At 43.1% G+C, this 15,715-nt stretch overlaps 2 protein-coding genes across 4 annotated transcripts in view; one reads left to right on the forward strand and one right to left on the reverse strand.

Moving 5' to 3' along the window:
- The window catches only part of BRCA2 (BRCA2 DNA repair associated), a 101,713-nt gene extending 96,898 nt beyond the window's left edge, over positions 1-4,815 (forward strand). For all 3 annotated transcript variants that reach the window (XM_056561886.1, XM_056561887.1, XM_056561888.1), the window contains one exon: positions 1,488-4,815. In XM_056561886.1, coding sequence (XP_056417861.1) covers positions 1,488-2,009 — 522 coding nt within the window. In that variant the 3' untranslated portion in view covers positions 2,010-4,815. The remainder of the gene's footprint in view (positions 1-1,487) is intronic.
- A 565-nt stretch (positions 4,816-5,380) lies between these two features.
- N4BP2L1 (NEDD4 binding protein 2 like 1) overlaps positions 5,381-15,715 on the reverse strand; it is a 43,346-nt gene continuing 33,011 nt past the window's right edge. Inside the window, exon 5 of the mRNA XM_056561890.1 lies at positions 5,381-7,344. Coding sequence (XP_056417865.1) covers positions 7,239-7,344 — 106 coding nt within the window. The 3' untranslated portion in view covers positions 5,381-7,238. The remainder of the gene's footprint in view (positions 7,345-15,715) is intronic.

A 15,715-nucleotide genomic window follows, 5' to 3' on the forward strand; every position in this document is an offset into this window, starting at 1 on the left:
ACTTTGACAACCCCCCTTCCACAGGGGTTACAGGGATCAGGGAGCTTGGCACGGTCAGTGCCTGGGTTTCATCTCGACCACCTCTTGTTTTCCCCTCCACTAGGGGGACTATTTTGCTGAGCACTTTCTACTGCCCAGATGGAGCCATCTCTCTCTTCCCACTCTATAGTTGGGTTATCTGGCTGGGCCCCTCTTTTTTGCTGTGATTCAGAAGAGCTTTTTGCAGTCTGTTTGTGTGCTTACTGCCCACTTTTGCAGCCTTGCTCTCTCCCGTTTTCTTGTTTGTTTATTGGTGCTCGTGCAGGTATTCCTTTTTAGGGTTCTTTGGACATATGTCCTTGTTGGCTTCTCCTGCTTTGTGACAAAACTGATTACCTCACTTTCAGTGGGCGGGTATATCCTGCCAGGGAGGAGCCGACTTTTTAATTTTTTTCCTTTTGTGTCAGCGCCTCCTAGTGGCAAGAGCATATACCCATCAGTAACGGTGTCCCCCAATGAAGGCTACGAGAAAGAGATTTCACGGTGAGTACAAAAATCTTATTATCATTATAGATTGTCTGTCAATTATTGTCTTGTTGGATTTAACAGCAATTGGTTTTATATCTCACAGTTTTTAGAAGCCATGGATAAATGCATTTTGCATTATAATCTGGTTTTTCAGAATAACAGTGTGTTTAATTTCTGTATTTGAGTAGTTAATCATAATAGTTAAACACTCGGGCCCCTTTTACACTGCAGTATTTGGTCAGTATTCTGCATCAGTAGTTGAAAGACCGGACAAGTGGGCCCAAAAAACACAGAGGAGATACAAATATATGCATTATAATTTTTCTTGGCTCGACTCCTGGTTTTGGTTTCCAAATACTAATACAGAATAGTGCCCTGTGAATGAGGCCTTACTCTTCATGTTAGAAACATTTGGGGAGATTAAAGTGTTTAAAGGAAATCACTCTTCAGTGTCAACTGCACTAACCTGTCTGTACAGACTAGAAGTGCAGGTGACACTGATACCATAATTACTTGTCCCCGCTCTGTACTCCTGTTATCTTCCTCCATATCTTCAATACCGATTTGGAGCATAGACAGAGCTTCCTGATGTCACCCCTGCTGTTCTCTAATGGGTCCCACTTCTAGCAAACGGCAGTGTTGATGTCAGGAAGCTTTGCCCATGCTCCCAGTCAGCCCAGGAATGGAAGATAGCAGGAGAACGGAAGCACGGAGTGGAGACAGATAAGTATGGTTGTCATCAGTGTCACTACCTGTCTGTACCGACAGGTTAGTGCAGGTGACACTGATGACAGATTTCCTTTAACATGTCTAGTAAGTTTCACAGAATTTATCATACAACATGAACATTTGTGATCAGTTTGGCGCAGTTTCCACTAGTCTGGTCTATCTTTTTCCTGTCTTTAAGACAGAAGTAATAAATGTTTCCATTGTATTTTTCTTTTCAATCAACCTGTTTATTTTATCCTTTATACAATTAGACACCCCTGCCGAAAATCAATAACCCCCAATTGAAACACATGTCAACGCCTGACGGTCAGAATTTGACTCTGAGCACAAGTATTGGAACCGACCCAAAGACCTGCAAAAAAATGAAAGGGTTGGATTATCTCAGTCGGATACCATCCCCCGCTCCTCTAAATCCAGTGCAGACTTTACTGTCTCCTTCATTGCAAAGGGCATTCCGACCTCCTCGGAGCTTACATAAAGAAAACCGCACATGTGCAAAGACCCCGCTAAATCCCAGTTCTTGTACACCAAGTAAACTAGACGGAGACTTCATTGCTGATGAAGAACTGGCCATGATTAATACACAAGCCCTTATATCAGGGATGGAAGGAGGCAGGAAAGTGACCACTGGACAGGACACCCAAGCATCGGACGTTCAGAAGAAGACAACCCCCAATATCCGCTGTCCCGAAAGCCAAAAGACCCAGAAGAGTCAAGAAGTAAGTGAGGCACCCCATCAGAGACAACTGTCCAGGAAAAGAAAGAAACCCTAAAAGTTTTGTATATGGTGCATTCAATAAGAGGCGGAGTCTGTGTATATGTTTAATAAATTGTACATAAATTTATAAAAATGATTTTCTATAAAATCTAACGCTATTCTACTAAAAACTTAAGGTTAATAATGAGTGATTCATAGGAACTTGTACATTTGTAAAAATAAAAAAAAAAAATAAAAACAGATAGAAAAATACATCTTACAAACTGATTTTGTTTGGTTTTTAAGATTAATTTACACAAGACTAGGAAACCTTAGTGTGTATCCAGTCTGACTGTAGTCCAAGGAAAGGGAACTACAGTATATTGTAAGTCTATTGCGGTATTTCCAACCAAGGTTCCTCCAGCTGTTTCAAAACTACAGCTCCCAGCATGCCCGGACAGCCTAAGGCTTTCCGGGCATGCTGAGAGATGTAGTTTTGCAACAGCTGGAGGCACCCTGGTTGATAAAAACACTGGTCTATATTGTCAGATACTCCAGCATGATAAAACCGAATGAATTATTATCATTGGTTTTAAGGTAAAGAAAATTCTGCAGATTTTCTGTATAAAATGAAAGATTTCCTTGTAATTCTTAATTCTCTATGGGTTTAGCGCAAGTGTAAATACCACTTCCTTTCGCATTCTAAATGGACATTAGATGTTTCCGGGTTCACACATAGTATTTTGGTCAATATTTGTAGCCAAAACCAGGAGTGGTCCAAAACACAGAAAAATGTGCAAATCTTTCCATTAATGTTTTCTCTGTCTGTTCTAATCCCGGTTTTGGCTGCTACGTGTGTAGGATGATCCATGTAGCGGTAAGTGGACGTAATCTGCAGTTTTTTTTTTAGATATAAGCCCAATTTCTTCCTTTCAATAGAACAGGCTGAGGCTGCACACAGTTTGTTGCTCATCATCTTCCAGTTAATCAATATATCGATAGGAGAGACATATGTATGTGGTCCTGTTTTGTGCACTGTGTATAACTAATAGCACCAGCCTGCTAACATTCAGGACAATTGTGAACCATGGCTTTATAATAGAGGTGTAACAATAAAACTCACAACTTTGGTCAATACCCACCTATATAGTAACACTATAGAATCTTCTTAACATATGTAAGTGACACAATATATATAGTATTGTGTATATATAGTAGAAAGAGGCATCCCCGAGCCACACTTGGTGCAGAAATTACAGAAAGATGCAGCTATATTCCCTAGCTTCTTGGTCACTTTATTTGGGCATTACAATCAGGATTGTATTATTTAGGCACTATATGATATATTTATTTGCACACTGTGGGATTGTATTATTTGGGTACTATGTCATATATTTATTTGCACACTGTAGGATTGTATTATTTGGGGACTATGATATATTTGCACACTGTAGGATTGGATTATTTGGGCACTATGGTATAATTAGTTGCACACTGTAGGATCGGATTATTTGGGCACTATGGTATAATTAGTTGCACACTGTAGGATTGTATTATTTGGGCACTATATGATATATGTGCACACTGTAGGATTGTATTATTTGGGCACTATATGATATATGTGCACACTGTAGGATTGTATTATTTGGGCACTGTGTGGTATATTTAGTTGCTCACTGTAGGATTGTATTATTTGGGCACTATATGATATATGTGCACACTGTAGGATTGTATTATTTGGGCACTGTGTGGTATATTTAGTTGCTCACTGTAGGATTGTATTATTTGGGCACTATATGATATATGTGCACACTGTAGGATTGTATTATTTGGGCACTGTATGATATATTTGCACACTGTAGGATTGTATTATTTGGGCACTATATGGTATATTTGCACACTGTAGGATTGTATTATTTGGGCACTATATGATATATTTGCACACTGTAGGATTGTATTATTTGGGCACTGTGTGGTATATTTACACACTTTAGGATTGTATTATTTGGGCATTATGGGGGAGATTTATCAAAACCTGTGCAAACCAATCAGATCACTACTTTAATTTTGCAGAGGCCTTGTTAAAAATGAAAGTAGCGATCTGATTGGTTGCTATGGACAACTGGGCATCTTTTCCTCTGGACAGGTTTTAATAAATATATATATAATGTACACACACCATGACATAGAATGTTCTGCATAAAGCAACATCCAACTTAAGACTAGTCCTGCTTTACAAGTTGTATAAGGCAGGAGAGTTTTGTAATTCAGATATTGCACGTTTTATTCGCCCTGGCAGTGATGTAATGTTGTAACCCAGGGGGTTTGGTTGCATCATTCACCTCACATAGCTTACAGCCAGCGCTGCACTCACCTCTTGGTACATACTATTCTAACTTGGAAAATCTTAGCACCTATTTATTTGCACATTTAGGGTCTATTCACATGCACAGTATTCTGCGCAGATTTGATGCGCAGGATTTCAAGCTGTGGCTGTCTGGGCATGCTGGAAGTTGTAGTTTTGCAACAGCTGGAGGCACCCTGGTTGGGAAACACTGCTCTATACATAGGGAGCTCTGGAGATAGCAGAGGGCTGTACTTGGGTATCTTCAGTGCTTCCGTAGACATTGCATGAGTGCCGATCCATGCAATGAGAGCCAGGGTCTCTGTTTTAGAGAGTATGAGTGGTATGAACGGTCAGACCACCAGCAATCAGACATTAAAGGAGATATCCAGTGGTGAACAACTTATCCCCTATCCTAAGGATAGGGGATAAGTTGCAGATCGCAGGGGGTCCGACCACTGGGGCCCACCGCGATCTCCTGTACAGAGCCCCGACAGCCTGCGGGAAGGGGGTGTGTCGACCTCCGCATGAAGCGGCGGCCGACACGCCCCCCTCAATATAACTCTATGGCAGAGCCGGAGCGCTGCCTTCGGCAATCTCCGGCTCTGCCATAGAGATGTATTGAGGGGGCGTGTCGGCCGCCGCTTCGTGCGGTGGTCGACACCTGCTATCTGGCCGGAGAGCCTGGCCCCCGTACAGAGATATCGCAGGGGGGCCCAGCGGTCGGACCCCCGCAATCTCAACTGGTGCCAGAAAGTTAAACAAATTTGTAAATTACTTCTATTAAAAAAAATCTTAATCCTTCCAGTACTTATTAGCTGCTGAATACTACAGTGGAAATTCTTTTCCATTTGAAACCTAGAGCTCTCTGCTGACATCATGAGCACAGTGCTCTCTGCTGACATCTCTGTCCATTTTAGGAACTTTCAGAGTAGGAGAAAATCCCCATGGCAAACATATGCCACTCTGGACAGTTCTTAAAATGGACAGAGATGTCAGCAGAGAGCACTGTGTTTCAAACGGAAAATAATTTCCACTGTAGTATTCAGCAGCTAATAAGTACAGGAAGGATTAAGATTTTTTAATAGAAGTAATTTTCAAATCTGTTTAACTTTCTGGCACCAGTTGATTTAAAAAAAAGTTTTCCAATAGAGTACCCCTTTAAGGACCCCTTAACATCACATATTGTGGCTCTGTTGCCACTAAGCCTTTTAAAAAGGTATTCTATGTGTAGCTGCAATGACCATAGTAACACACCAAACTTAGTTGGGTCTATAAAAATCTATGGCCACACTGAAGTATAAGAAGTAATACCTTTTATAAAAAGAATAGCCGCAACACAACCCAGAAACATAATGGGGCACACAATTTGGTGTTCGCTTTTGAAGGCTCACTTGGCTCAGTATATGTGCAGCAGGGGTTAATTTTTCTTATTGGTCATTTAGTTATATCTTTTGATCATTCTATCCTTGATGTAAAAGAAGTCAGATCTCCATGCGTAAACGTCCGGCTCAGATTGTGGCATATTGGGCATTGATTATACACAGTTGATAAAGCTGCAGTGTAAGGGTACGTTCACACGCGCGGATTTTCGCAGCATATTTAGCTGTGGATCTGCTGGTGAAGGCCCCGCTCTATGCTGTCTTTACATGTGCCTGCTGGTAGCGGCAATACTCCGCTATGAGCAGACACACTGCAGTGATATGCGCGGCGTACTCGCACATCGCAGCCACTCTCCCTGCTCTGAGCTAGGCAGAGAGCTCCCGCGATGTGCGAGTACATGGCAGTGTGTCTGCACATAGTGGCGTATTGCCACTACCAGGAGGCACATGTAAAGACAGCAAAGAGTTTGCCTTCACCAACGGATATGCAGCGTAAAATACGCTGCAAATCCACACGTGGGAACGTACCCTAAAGCGAACGGGTCAAAGGCAGAAATAAAGAAGTAACAGCCTGAGATTCTCGCACCTCCTGCATCATTTCTGAAGCTGTCTTATTTACTACAATGTGTTCTGTAGATGAGCATGACTCAGGGAGCTCTTACAGTACCAGCGGCCATGGCTAGTGCTTACAATTTTGGAAAGAAGGGCTCCTGAGCCATAGGGCGTAATGTAAGACCTATTATAACGTACCTTGATGTCTGGTTAGAAGGAATGCTTGTTGTTGGGATCAGAACTATTAAAGAATATTCCGTCTCCAGCTGTTTTGGGTTTTCAGTCATTTAAAGCACAACTGTCATGAGGTTTGGGGCATATAACCTAACCACAGTGCATGTGTATGGTGTGTAAAATATGTCTCCAGTCTTACTTCTATCCCTCTTATTAAGGATTTTATTAGCTTAAAAACACTTTGATATGCAGCCACTGACATCAGGATAAGCGCGGCCAGGGGTTCGCTAAGCCCCTTGGCCACCACGCCTATACAACACCGCTGGGACCGCTGTGTGATTGACACATAGGTCCCAGTGTATGCACCCCTTATCTTTCGTATGTAAGCGCTCTGTCTGACACCTCCGTGCACCCGGGCAATACTGGAGGCAGAGAGTGAGCGCTTTCTACCTCTAATGGATGCAGAAGAGCCCAGCACGTCTCCCGCGTGAAGAAGAGGAGAAGGCGCACAGAGGCGTCAGACAGATGAAGTGAGCGCTCGCTCTGTAAAGAAATGTCGGTCAGCGCTTACATATGATAAGGGGCGCATGGCTGGGACCTGTGTGTCAATCACAGCGGTCCCAGCACTGTTGTATAGGCGTGGCATAGCGAACCCCTGGCCATGCCAGCGGCTGCATATAAAAGTGTTTTTGAGCTAATAAAATAAGAGGGATAAAAGCAATGCTGCAGAGATATTTTACACACTGTGGTTAGGTGATATGCCCCAAACCTCATGACAGTTGCTGGTTCGCCCCTTTCTTCTGTTCTTCTTCTCCAGCATATATATGGGGTTCACAGAAGCAGATGACAATTTTTAGTTTGGCTTTTCTGCGTGGAGGACCATATTGAAGGTGACATCGTGCTCATAGGCGTTCTTCATGCGCTGGATCTTTTCTCTGGGGACACCATGACTATTCCTTCTAAACACAGAGAAATAAGATGATTAGACCTAATATAGAGGATGTGATGGGGGCAGACACTGACAGAGGTCCTGCTGAAGGGTAAGACCAGGTCTGGACATTCTCTTATAATATACAGCTGACCAAGTTGTGAATGAGCGTTCCACACAGAGAGTAAAGCAAGGTAGTCTATTTAAATAAGTGTTTATAGTTGGGGGCACAAGAGGGTTACCTAACCTTTCCCTTCTCCCCTGTAGTGCTGTTTTATATATGAAAGAATGCATCTCCTCTACATGAAATGAGCCTTGCTTTAGTTCTTAAAGGGGGTACTCCGCCCCTAGACATCTTATCCCCTATCCAATTGTATGTGGGGCGGAGGCTTGTGATGTCACAGTTACGCCCCACTCGTGACGTCATAGCCACGTCCCTCAATGCAAGTCTATGGGAGGGGGCGGGACAGTCGTCATGCCCCCTCCCATAGAATTGTATTGAGGGGGCTTGGCCGTGACGTCATGAGCCTCCGGCACTGCACCCAACGCTCTAAACGAACGCTGGGTGCAGCAGGGAGATCACGGGGGAATCCCCGTGATCAGACATTTGAGATGTCTAGGGGCGGATTACCCCTTTAAAGGGAACAATTCACATTGAAACTGCAGTCCAAATGTTATAGAGCAGGAGGAGCTGAGCAGATTGATATATAGTTTTGTGGGGAAAAATCCACGATAACTTGTTATTTATTCATGTAAACCTCTTCTCATACTGGGAAAAGTAGTCGTGGGCTACAAGGTAGCAAGGAGGACTGCAGCACACCAAGATGGACAGTGAAAAAACAAGGTGTTTATTCCATCACAACAGAAGCATGCTTGAAAATGGCCGCATTGGGCGACCGAAACGTCGCATCTCTTGTGATGGAATAAACACCTTGGGGGACATGTATCAAAGATTTTACCCCTGTTTTGTGTGTAATTTTTTTGCGCACGTTTTGGTAGAGCATGTCCTCCAGATGTGGCCTAATCAGGGTACCTTGGAGTGACATCTATAGTACACATGGATTTATTAACTGCATACTTTTCCTTTACACCAAAAATTTTGCCGCAAGAGCTGTTTTTTTTTTTTTTGCGCAAATATAAGCCATCTTGGACTTAACGTGGCAAGATGCTCTAAATCATTGATTCTATTTTCCAAAGAGTGGATTGAGGAGATCACTATATTTACCCACAATTTATGAAGCTCATTGCGCTTGATTGACAAATTTAGCGCTTCTGCTCATAATTTAGAATTCGGGAAAAGGGGTAAACTGCTTCTACCATACACAAAAAAATGATACATGTCCCCCCTTGTTTTTTCACCGTTCATCTTGGTGTGCTGCAGTCCTCCTAGTTACCTGACGCCTGGGACCCGGCTATCCTACTGCGTGCACCCATCTCATTGTTTTCTTAGGAGTGCTGCCCTATGCTTGCTTTCTAGCACGTGGGCTACAAGTTATCCTGGGACTTTTCTTCCAAAACTATATATAAATCTGCTCAGCTCCATTTATATACCAGGATCTAAATATTACCCAAGCTGAGACTTCAATTCTATATAAGCTTAAAAATAGTGAGCATTTTCATCACAATGTATAAGAGCTTTGCTTGATTTCAGTGGATGAATTCATTGTATATACCAAGAGGCTGAAATGCTGACATTAATCGAAGTAATCGCAAGTTTATCCACTTGTAAATTTGGTCATAAACATCTAATTACTAGTAGATGGTGGCACCAGCTTATCTCCATCAGTGATAACAAAGGTCCATGTATAAAGTCCAACATTCTGCTAAAGCTGGCAGGTTTGGACAAGGTATCTGTAAGTCAGTGTTTCCCAACCAGTGTGCCGCCAGCTGTTGCAAAACTACAACTCCCAGCATGCCCGGACAGCCAAAGGCTGTCCGGGCATGCTGGGAGTTGTAGTTTTGTAACAGCTGGAGGCACCCTGGTTGGAAAACACTGCTGTAAGGTTTAAGGCTGGCTTCACACTACTTTTTAAGCAATTCGGGACTGTATACGGCTGGGGGGGGAGTGTATGCGGTTCTCTAACCAGACCTAAAACTGTGGTAAACCACGGTTTTAGGTCCAGTGGGAAAACCGCATACGGAGCTAAAATGAGCCAACCGGAGTCAGCGTTTGACTACACTCAGCTCATTGAAATGCGTTACATACGGGCCTCATGCGGCTGGGATACGGGAGCGCCCGGTTTTTACTCCCCCACCCCCAGCCGTATACGGTCCCGTATTGCTGAAAAGGTAGTGTGAACCCAGCCTAAGGCAGTTGTCTCCAAACTGTCAACCTCCAGGTGCTCAAAAACTACAACTCCCAGCATGCCCGGACAGCTGTTGGCTTACAAACTGAGATGACTTAAACCAGTCTCCAAATTGTGAACATCCAAATGTTGAATAAAGACAACTCCCAGCATGCCTGTGCAGCCTTTCAACATCTGGAGGTCCATAATGTGGAGACCACTGGTCTAAATCATTTTAGTTTGTATGTCATCGGCTGTCCGGAATGCTGGGAGATGTAGTCTTGCAACAGTTTGGAGACCACTGGTTAAAGTAATCTTAGTTTGTAAGCTGTCCAGAGGAAAAGTTCTGGAGTTGCCCATAGCAACCAATCAGTTCGCTTCTTTCATTTTTTAGAGGCCTTGTTAAAAATGAAAGAAGCGATCAGCTTTTCCTCTTTACAGGCTTTCATATATCCCCCCCCAGACACTACCATTTTACCTAGTGATATACAGTGATCCCTCAACTTACAATGGCCTCAACATACAATAGTTTCAACATACAATGGTCTTTTCTGGACCATCGTAAGTTGAAACCAGACTCAACATACAATGCTAAAGACAGTCCAGATTTGTGAAATGTGTCAATGGCTGAAAGAACCGACCAATCAAAATGGACATTTCACTGGTAAAACCCCTGTGTTACTGAAGTGTATGGACTGACTTGGTGTCTGGTAGCGCCCCCTACAGTACAGGGAGGTATTACATGTTCTGTACACTTTACCTGTCCCAGGGTTACCTGCTCCTTTGGACACCAGGTGAAGGCGACTCCATTACTTTTTGGGACACTGTGTTCTGTACAGGACCCCGAAGAAGCTTCTGTCCTCTACATAGACCAGTGTTTCCCAAGCAGGGTGGCCCCAGTTTTTGCAAAACTACAACTCCCAGCATGCCCGGACAGCCTTTGGCTGTCCGGGCATGCTGGGAGTTGTAGTTTTGCAACAGCTGGAGGCTCCCTGCATGGGAAACGCTGACTTAGACAGTGATTTACAGCTCCCAGCAGATCTTTATTACTTTTATATGTAAGGACTTGCTTTATCTATTTAGTTATCTACTTATTTTTCTTCAATTCTCACTTTTTCCTATTTTTGGATGACATTTTGGTGCCTTTAGAACCAATTACCAGGTTTCCATAGAGTTCTGGTCTCAACATACAATGGTTTCAACAAACAATGGTCGTCCCAGAACCAATTAATATTGTAACTTGAGGGACCACTGTATTGTATCAACATAGCTGGCAGATTCCCTTTTAAGCCTCTGCCACATACAAAGAATTTTCCCATTCATTGTCAGCAAGCAGAGATCTTGAATACAAGAAATGTACAGTATATCAGAAAGTTGCATAACGTTTCATTAAAGGAAAACTGTCACCCTGATCACCCACATTAAACCCAATACACTGGGTTATAGTGTGGATGACCGGGAGTCCAAAGAGGGGGTCACTTACTCAATTCTGTGCAGTGGTTCTTGTGATATGGGCTTCAGAAGATCTCTTGCTATATTCACTTAATTGCGCGCAGAAGGCGGGGCTCCGCTGGCCGCCCCTGCCTCTGTCCTTCTCCTCCTACTGGCCCCTCAACTTGCATAATCTTCTGCGCTTGACGTGACCGGAAACCTCACATCACTGGGTCGTGGAGTTGCAGTAGATTATACAAATTGAGGGGCCAGAATGAGTTGGACAGAGGACGCCAGCCGGAGGGGGCCCTGCCTCCTGCAATAAAGCTCCGCAGGGGCAGTCGTATCATTCTATTATTCACTGAACAGCCACTTTATTAGACATACCGGCCCCTTCAGGGTTGGAGTTTCCCCATACAGAAATTCTTCTTCTTTGCAGTAAATATAAACGTTACATCTTGTCTATGAATCAGTTTCATTATCAATCCACATTCCATTAAAAAAAAAATCTAATTATCTGAAAAACTTCAAATGATGCCTTGTGAATGGGCAGTAGGGCCTATCTAAGCATTTTGGCAACTAAGTTCATTCCTTCATGGCAGCTGTTCACCCTATTGCAGAAGGACACTTAGCAGGACAGTGCACTACGTCACAAGGGTTGTGATTCCAGGAACCTTGCTATGGCTGCATTCACACCTTGTTTTTTACATAAGGGTGCCGGATCCGGCTGGGGGAGGGGAAAATCGGGCGCTCCCGTACCCCAGCCAGATCAGCCCGTGACTCCATTTACTTTAATGAGCCGACCGGAATCAAACGGTGACTCTGGTCAGCTCAGTTTTGACCCGTATCCGGTATTGGACTGGACCTAAAACCGTAGTATACTAGGTTTTAGGTCCGGTCCAAAACCGGATACGGGTCAAAACTGAGCTGACCGGAGTCACCGTTTGATTCCGGTCGGCTCATTAAAGTAAATGGAGTCACGGGCTGATCCGGCTGGGGTACGGGAGTGCCCGATTTTCCCCTCCCCCAGCCGGATCCAACACCCGTATGTACAAAACGAGGTGTGAATGCAGCCTATCCCGGCCTTCACAGTCCCCAGATTGTGGAAAAACAGCATCAATTGTTTTGCATCAAATAATGCTACACTGTCAGGGGTGTGGAAATTTAATAAACTACTTGTCCAAGGGAGTAAAACAGAGCACATTCTACTTGTCCTTCATGACATTTTGCTTGTCCTGGTACAAAAAAATATTTCATCCAAAATAGGATGTAAAAAAGGTCTTTATTAGTTTATTTAGTTTTTGCACTTTCATTTTTTCCTTCTCGCCCTAGAATAGCCATAACTCTTATTTTTCCATCTACAGATCCATATGAGGGCTTGTTTTTTGCGGGACCAATTATACTTTGTAATCACAACTTTTATTTTTCCGAAACATATGCTCTGAAACAAAAAAATATATATTTGTGAGGTGAAATTAAAAAATAAAAATGCAATTTTGCAAATTTGGGGTTTATATTTTTTACGCCCATTCACCTTGCGGTCTGACTTACATGGTATTTTGATATTTTAGGTTTCCCTGATTACAGCAATACCCAATTTGTTTAGTTTCCGTCAAGTTTTATTAATTAAAATTATAAACTTTTTCAAATTTTTTTTTGTTAATTGCCATTTTCTGACCCCTATAACATTATTATTTTTCGATATACCGAGCTGTGTGAGGGCTCATTTATCGTGCCGTAATCTATTGTTTGTATTGGTAACATTTTGGTATTGATAAGACTTTTTTTGTATTTTTTTTTTATAGCTTTTTACTTTTATTTTTTCTGGGATATGATGATATAAAAAAACACAATTCTGTGTTTTTAGTTTTTTTTTTTACATTGACGCCATTGACTGTATGGGATATACGATATGTTATATTTTAATAGTTCGGACAATTATGCATGCGCGAATACCAAATAAGTTTATTTTTATTATGTTTACATGTTTTTTGTATGGGTAAAGAGGGGTGTTAAGAACTTTTAATATGGAAGGGGATAATGTGTGTTTTTTTTTTTATTAAACTTTATTTATTTATTTTTACACTTTATTAGATCAATGCAGCACCATAGAACTCCATTGATCTGTGCTCATTTGGTTGAGCCTGCTCGAGATTCATAGCAGCCATAGGATGAGAGGTAAGCCCTCCGGCTACCTCTGTAGTGGATAGTCACTCACACACACTTGTTCCTTGGTGGCAGAGGCAGATGTCGACAAGAGTTAAATCAAAACCACAATGTAAAAAGTCAGAATGTTGAAGGGGTAAAAGTACACTGTACCTTAAAATGGTACTCCGGAGGAAAACTTTTTTTTTTTTTTTAATCAACTGGGGCCAGATTAGTAAATGACTTCTATTAAAAAAATATATTTATCCCTCCAGTACTTCTTAGCGGCTTTTTGGACTTCTTTTTTTTTCTTTTCTGTCCACAATGCTCTCTGCCGACACCTCTGTCTGTATCAGGAATTGTCCAGAGCAGCATATGTTTGCTATGGGGATTTTCTTCTGTTCTGAGCAGTTCCTGATACGGACAGGGGTGTCAGCAGAGAGCACTATGGACAGAAAAAAAAAGGAATCCAAAAAGAAAAGAACTTTCTCTGTAGTATATAGCAGGTAATAAGTACTGGGAGGATAAAGATTTTTTTAATAGAAGTAATTTACAAATCTGTTAAACTTTCTGATAAAAAAATTAAAAAACATTTTTTTCCACCAGAGTACCCCTTTAAGGTTTAACCAGTTAAGGACCACGGACCTACGTGTATGTCCTAGCTCCCTGGTACTTAAGGATCAGCAGGCACCCCGTGCAAATGCCCAAGGGGGGGTCATCGGAACCCGGTGACCCGGAAAATAAGGGGGATCGGGGTTGTCCAAGACACCCACAATCCCCCTGAAGGGATAGGAGTGAGATGGCAGGGGTGCTATTGGTCATCTAGAAGTGACGACCAATAGCAGATCGGGGGCGGGGGGGTTAAACTTTCGGTTTCCCCGTTCTGCCCACCCACTGTAGGCGGGGCAGAACGGGGAAACCGACGAGGACCAGCGCCTATGTCCACTTACCTATCGGCGGCGGCAGCGGGCGACGATCGGTGGCGGTGATTGGCGGTGTGGCTCCCAGGGTCCTACGGAAGCCGGTGAGTGGTCTCTATACAGTGGTCTCTAAACTGTAGCCCTCCAGATGTTGCAAAACTACAACTTACAGCATGCCAGACAGCTGTTTGGGCATGCTGGGATTTGTAGTTTTGCAAAAGCTGGAGGGTCACAGTTTGGAGATCACTGCACAGTGATCTCTAAACTGTGGCCCTCTAGATCTTGCAAAACTACAACTCCTAGCATGCCCACAGAGCAGTTTGTTCTCTGGGCATACTGGGATTTGTAGTTTTGCTACATCTGGAGGGCCACAGTTTGGAGATCACTGTGCAGTAGTCTCTAAACTGTAGCCCTCCAGATGTTGCAAAACTGCAAATCCTAGCATGCCCAAACAGCTGTCTCGGCATGCTGGAAGTTGCAGTTGTGTACCTCCAGCTGTTGCATAACTACATCTCCCAGAATGCCCCAGCAATCAGTACATGCTGGGAGTTGTAGTTTTGCAACAGCTGGAGGCACACTGGTTGGAAAATACTGAGTTAGGTATCAGAACCTATCTGAAGGTTTTCCAACCAGTGTGCCTCCAGCTGTTGCAAAAGTACAACTCCCAGCATGCACTGTTTGTCAGTACATGCTGGGAGTTGTAGTTTTGAAACAGCTGGCGGTTCCCCCCCCCATGTGAATATACAGGGTACATTCACACTGGCGGGTTTACAGTGGGTTTCCTGCTTCAAGTTTGAGCTGCAGCAAATTTTTCGCCGCAGCGCAAACTCCTAGCGCTAAACTCACCATAAACCTCCACAAGTGTGAATGTACCCTAAAACACTACACTACACTAACACATAATAAAGGGTTAAACACTACATATACACCCCCTTACATTGCCCCTAAACCCCCCCCCCCAATAAAAACGCAAAAAAAAAAATACCCACATGTGACCCCATTTTGGAAACTACACCCCTCACAGAACATAACAAGGGGTATAGTGAGCCTTAACACCCCACAGGTGTTTGAAGAATTTTCATAAAATTTGGATGGGAAAATGGAAAAAAATATATATTTCACTAAAATGTTGGTGTTACCCTAAATTTTTCATTTTCACAAGGGAAAATAGGAAAAAAAAGCCCCCATAAATTTGTAACCCCATTTCTTCGTGGGTTTACAAAGCCCCCATGCTGCCAGAACAGTGTACCCCCCACATGTGACCCCCATTTTGGAAACTACACCCCTCATATAATGTAATAAGGGGTACAGTGAGCATTTACACCCCACAGGTGTCTGACAGATTTTTGGAACAGTGGTCCGTGAAAATGAAAAATAAAAATTTTCACTCACTCACTGCACCCCTTATTAAATTCTGTGAGGGTGTAGTTTCCAAAATGGGGTCACGTGGGGGGGTCCACAGTTCTGGCACCACGGGGGGCTTTGTAAACGCACATGGCCCCTGACTTCCATTCCAAACAAATTCTCTTTCCAAAAGCTCAATGGCGCTCCTCCTCTTCTGGGTATTTCCATACAAATGGGATCACAAATTTTGGGGGGCATTTTCTCCTATTACCCCTTG

This window comes from Hyla sarda, chromosome 2 (assembly GCF_029499605.1).
Source record: "Hyla sarda isolate aHylSar1 chromosome 2, aHylSar1.hap1, whole genome shotgun sequence".
Taxonomy (NCBI): Eukaryota; Metazoa; Chordata; class Amphibia; order Anura; family Hylidae; genus Hyla; species Hyla sarda.